The 5,000-nt window shown below is 33.3% G+C and overlaps 1 protein-coding gene across 1 annotated transcript in view; it reads right to left on the minus strand.

The window, feature by feature from the left end:
- LOC143028317 (uncharacterized) overlaps positions 1–1,116 on the minus strand; it is a 2,091-nt gene extending 975 nt beyond the window's left edge. The window contains exons 1-2 of the mRNA XM_076190238.1: positions 811–1,116; positions 1–112 (exon numbers count right to left, since the gene is read on the minus strand). The exon at positions 1–112 is cut by the window's left edge and continues 407 nt beyond it. Coding sequence (XP_076046353.1) covers positions 1–112; positions 811–1,116 — 418 coding nt within the window. The remainder of the gene's footprint in view (positions 113–810) is intronic.
- Between the last annotated feature and the right edge of the window lie 3,884 nt (positions 1,117–5,000).

Below are 5,000 nucleotides of genomic sequence, written 5' to 3' on the forward strand. Positions count from 1 at the left end.
TGATTATTTCCGAGTCTAGAAAAGGTAGGCGGCCGTGAGACTCGACTTCCATAGTAAACTGAATATTCCTGACAACCTTATTCAATTTTGACAATATATCACCTTCGTCTGTCTACCGGAGAAATAAATAGGCAGTCATCTACGTACCTGAACCAAACTGCGTCCTTAGGGAGAATTTTCTTGTAGTGATTCTTCTCCAAGACTTCTAGGTAGAGAGAACCTGCTACTGCACTTAGTGGTGAACCCATGGGGAAGCCTTCTAGTTAGTGGTATTCCTGGCTACCAAATCTGAACAACCTGAACCTTATGCATTTTTGTTGAATGTCACCATCTGTTGAATGGTTTTATTCAACATTCAGAATAAGGAGGTTGAAGACACGGGGCACGTGTCACTGATTTATTTCTTATCCAGTACACGCTCATGCTCTGACTGACGCGTCCTTTCTTGGCACGCAGAAAATTAACGTAAGTTACCATTTTCCCAATTAGTTCCATTTATTCCCTTTCACTCAGAAAACAACAGACACCCAAAATAATATAATAATATAGAAATATGTACAAAGATATCCTATTACACATTCATCTCACTTTCACATTACAATAATTGAATTGATAATTAAATAAGCATTCAGGAATGGCGATCACTATGACTTTACGGAAACTTCGAGAACAATTACACATACATACGAACATACACGCTTCCAATTACGCATTACTTTGCTAATTCCTAATATTGAATATATTGCCATAAACTATGAAAATGGAAATACAATATTTTTCTACAAGTTGCATGTAGTCCCATTTACATACCGGAAGGTTTTCCTCGCTGATTCTGTGTACCGCCTCCTTGATTGCATTGACGGCAGCATCTGTGGAAACATGTGTAAATAGGGATGTAATATCGTAACTTACCAATTTCTTACCTGAGAAGTCCACATTGCTAAGTCTCTCAATCATGTTTGTTGAATTCCGGAGATGCGTCCCACTGATACTCCCAAGGACTGACGATAGGGGCTTCGCTAGGACTTTAGTTGATCTGTGTGTGGCGCATCCAATGCCTGATGTGATGGGTCTGAGTGGAATGCCCGGCTTGTGTATCTTTGGAAGTCCCTTCATTGTTGGTATCTTGGGGTCTTCTCTTTAGAATCGTTCTCGTAGCTCTGTTGAAACTTACCGCTTCTAGCTTCGCTTTGCCGTCATGTTGTTTACGGTATGTGCATGGATCGGACAGGAGGTCCTCCATTTTGTGGATGAAGTCTATCTTATCTAGGATTACCACACCTCCGCCTTTGCCGTTGTGACTATGATGTTATTATTGTCTCAAAGTTCCTGTAGAGCACGTGCGTATCTCCTGGGAATGACAGGGTCGCATTTCCGAGACGCTAGTGAGCAACATAATAATATTCCCTGTTTAACCCTTTTTGTTTTACAACTCTTTGTCCTTGCAATTGTAGTTTTCTCGACATGTTCAGCCATAGACTTATGGTTGATGCCCGTACTAAACTTCAAGCCGAGAGAAATGGCTTCCTCTTGTATTTGTGTCAATGTGTGCGACAATAGGTTTGTGATCAAATCGCGCCTACCGGCTTCTTTCCATCGAGTGTTGCTTTACAAATCCTCTAACTTACCTTGGAGTTTTTCTTTTTAGCATCGGTCTTCCTTCGCGAGTTTCATGACCAAGCCGTGGGGGAGATGATCGTGCTTTAAGAGGCTCCCGACCTCTTCAGCTTCGTACTAAAGGGTTTCCCTGGCTTTTCTAAGGTACTCCTTGGTTGCGTTGCTGAAGGGTTTATGTGGGTGGTGTAGGTGTTTTGGTGCTGACCTGGGTAGGACTTGTATACTCTTTATTGAGTATACTTGGCAGTTTCCTCCTAAGAGCAAACTCGTTCTCAGTGACGCCATGTCCGTCTGTTCCACCTTGAGACAAATGTTGAGACATTGTGCTCTGGGATTGTGGTGTCGGGTCTTCTATGTATACCGCAGCTTCATCCAGTAGTATCATTCCTCTGAAGACGTTCTAAGCGAAACCGGTCAAGAATAAACTCGGCCCTCGACCCGTGTCTTCTTCCGCCTTCCTCAAACCTGTCACAATGTCTCAACATGTATACATATACATATATATATATATATATATATATATATACATATATATATATATATATATATATATGTATGTATACTATATATATATGGACACACACACACACACACACACACACACACACACACACACACACACACACACACACACACACACACACACACACACACACACACACACACATATGTATATATATATATATATATATATATATATATAAATATATATACTGTATATATATATATATATGTATTTATATATACATACACATACATACATACATACATACATACATACATACATACATACATACATACATACATACATACATATATATATATATGTTTGTGTGTGTGTGTATATGCAAAACAAATCACTAAGCACACGTGAAAACAATACTTCCAAAAAACGTTTGGAAAATAAAATAATTAAATACCGAACGTTTTCGTCTATTTAAGACATCTTGAATAGACGAAAACGTTCGGTAAGCAATTCTTTTATTTTCCAAGTGGTTTTTGCAAATATGTATATATATATATATATATATATATATATATATATATATATTATATATATATATATATATATAATATACACACATATCTTTGTATGTATGTGTATATATACAGTATATGTATATATATATATATATATATACATATATATGTTTGTATGTATGTGTATATATATATATATATATATACATATATATATAAATATATATATATATATATATACATATATATATATATATATATATATATATATATACTGTGTGTGTATATATGCAAAACAAATCATTAAGCACACGTGACACCAATACTTGCAAAAACCACTTTGAAAATAAAATAATTGAATACCGAACGTTTTCGTCTATTTAAGACATCTTGAACAGACGAAAACATTCGGTATTCAATTCTTTTATCTTCCAAGTGGTTTTTGCAAATATATATATATACATATATATATATATATATATATATATATATATATATGTATATATATATATATATATATATATGTTTATGTTTGTATGCATGTATATATATATATATATATATATATATATATATATATATATATATATAAATGTGTGTGTGTATATAAATATGCATATTATATATATATAGATATATATTTATATTTATACATACATACATACATACATACATACATACATACACACACACACACACACACACACACACACACACACACACACACACACACACACACACACACACACACACACACACACACACACACATATGTATATATATATATATATATATATATATATACATATATATATATATATATATATATATATATATATATATATATATATGTACATATATACATATATTACAAAGGATTACAAAGGCGGAACATACCGACAGGAGACCTTTTGGTCCATATCTAGGTCAGATGCGAAAAAGTCATAATAATAATAAATTAATAAATAAAAACTATAATAATATAAATAACAAATAAAATACACAAGTAAATTCATAAGTATAGTTAAATAATAAACAAACAGGTAAATAGTAAATAATGATAAATTGTCATATAACTAATAATAAATGAGAATCAGACAGACAAATTATAACAAAACAAAAACAAATATTATAAAATGAATTATAATCATTACAGCATCTTGCTTAGGTGTTTATCTAAATGATTTTTAAAGCTTCGAACTGAACTACATTGCACTACCTGTGCAGGAAGTTTATTCCATTCATTAACTACACGGTTGGCGAAGTTGTTTCTACCCACTTCCAAATTGAATCTATTTCCGGACAGTTTGAGACCGTTGTTTCTTGTCTGATTCTCATTCAATGTGAAAATTTTGTCACTTTTGATGTTGTCAATTCCCTTTAGAATTTTAAAGACCTATATCAAGTCACCTCTGAGTCTACGCTTTTTTAGGGAAAACAGATTCATATGTTTTAGTCGATTTTCGTATGACTTATTTTTGATATTTGGAATTAGTTTTGTGGCTCACCGTTGTACTTCTTCCAGTCTGTCAATGTCTTTAATGAGATTCGGTGACCATACGGAAACAGCAAATTCCAAATATGGACGAACTAACGATTTATATAGCTTGTTAATGAGTGATGGACTTTTGAAGTCATAAGATCGCGCAATCATTCCTAGATTTTTTTTTGCTTTCTCAGAGGCTGAAATACACTGCTTGGATGATTTGGGATTGTTACTGATAATTACGCCAAGATCTTTTTCACTATTCACTTTTGTTAACGAATTTTCAAATAACTTGTAATCGTACTTACTGTTATTTCTACCTATGTGCATTACCTTACATTTGCTTGTGTTAAATTTCATAAGCCACTTTTCAGACAATTGCTGTAATTTATCTAAATCTTCTTGAATATCTAATTCGTTTAAGTGATCATTTGCCTTTCCGCACAGTTTTGTATCATCAGCAAATTAGGAAACAGTAGATTTTAGTCCATGGTCTATATCATTTATATATACTGTGAATAGAAGTGGCCCAAGAACGGAACCCTGAGGAACTCCACTTGTAACATTTTTCCATCTAGAAGTTTTTTCATTAGAAAAAATCTCTGTTTTCGATCATTCAACCAATTACTAGTCCAACTTAATAGGCTACCACTTATTCCGTGTGAAGCTAGTTTAGTAAGTAGTCTTTCGTGTGGGACGGTATCAAAAGCTATTGCAAACTCTAGATATATTATATCCATATTGTTTCTTTTGTCATAATTCGAGATAACTGTGTTGTAGAATTCGAGTAAGTTAGTCACGCAAGAACGTTTCCGTCTGAAATCATGCTGGCTATTATTTATCAAACAGTTACCTTCTAAATAATGTTCGATAGCATCTCTGATGATAGTTTCCATTATTTTTCCTACGATTGAAG

This window comes from Oratosquilla oratoria, chromosome 1 (assembly GCF_046742065.1).
Source record: "Oratosquilla oratoria isolate Oo_2021 chromosome 1, ASM4674206v1, whole genome shotgun sequence".
In the NCBI taxonomy this organism is placed as follows: Eukaryota; Metazoa; Arthropoda; class Malacostraca; order Stomatopoda; family Squillidae; genus Oratosquilla; species Oratosquilla oratoria.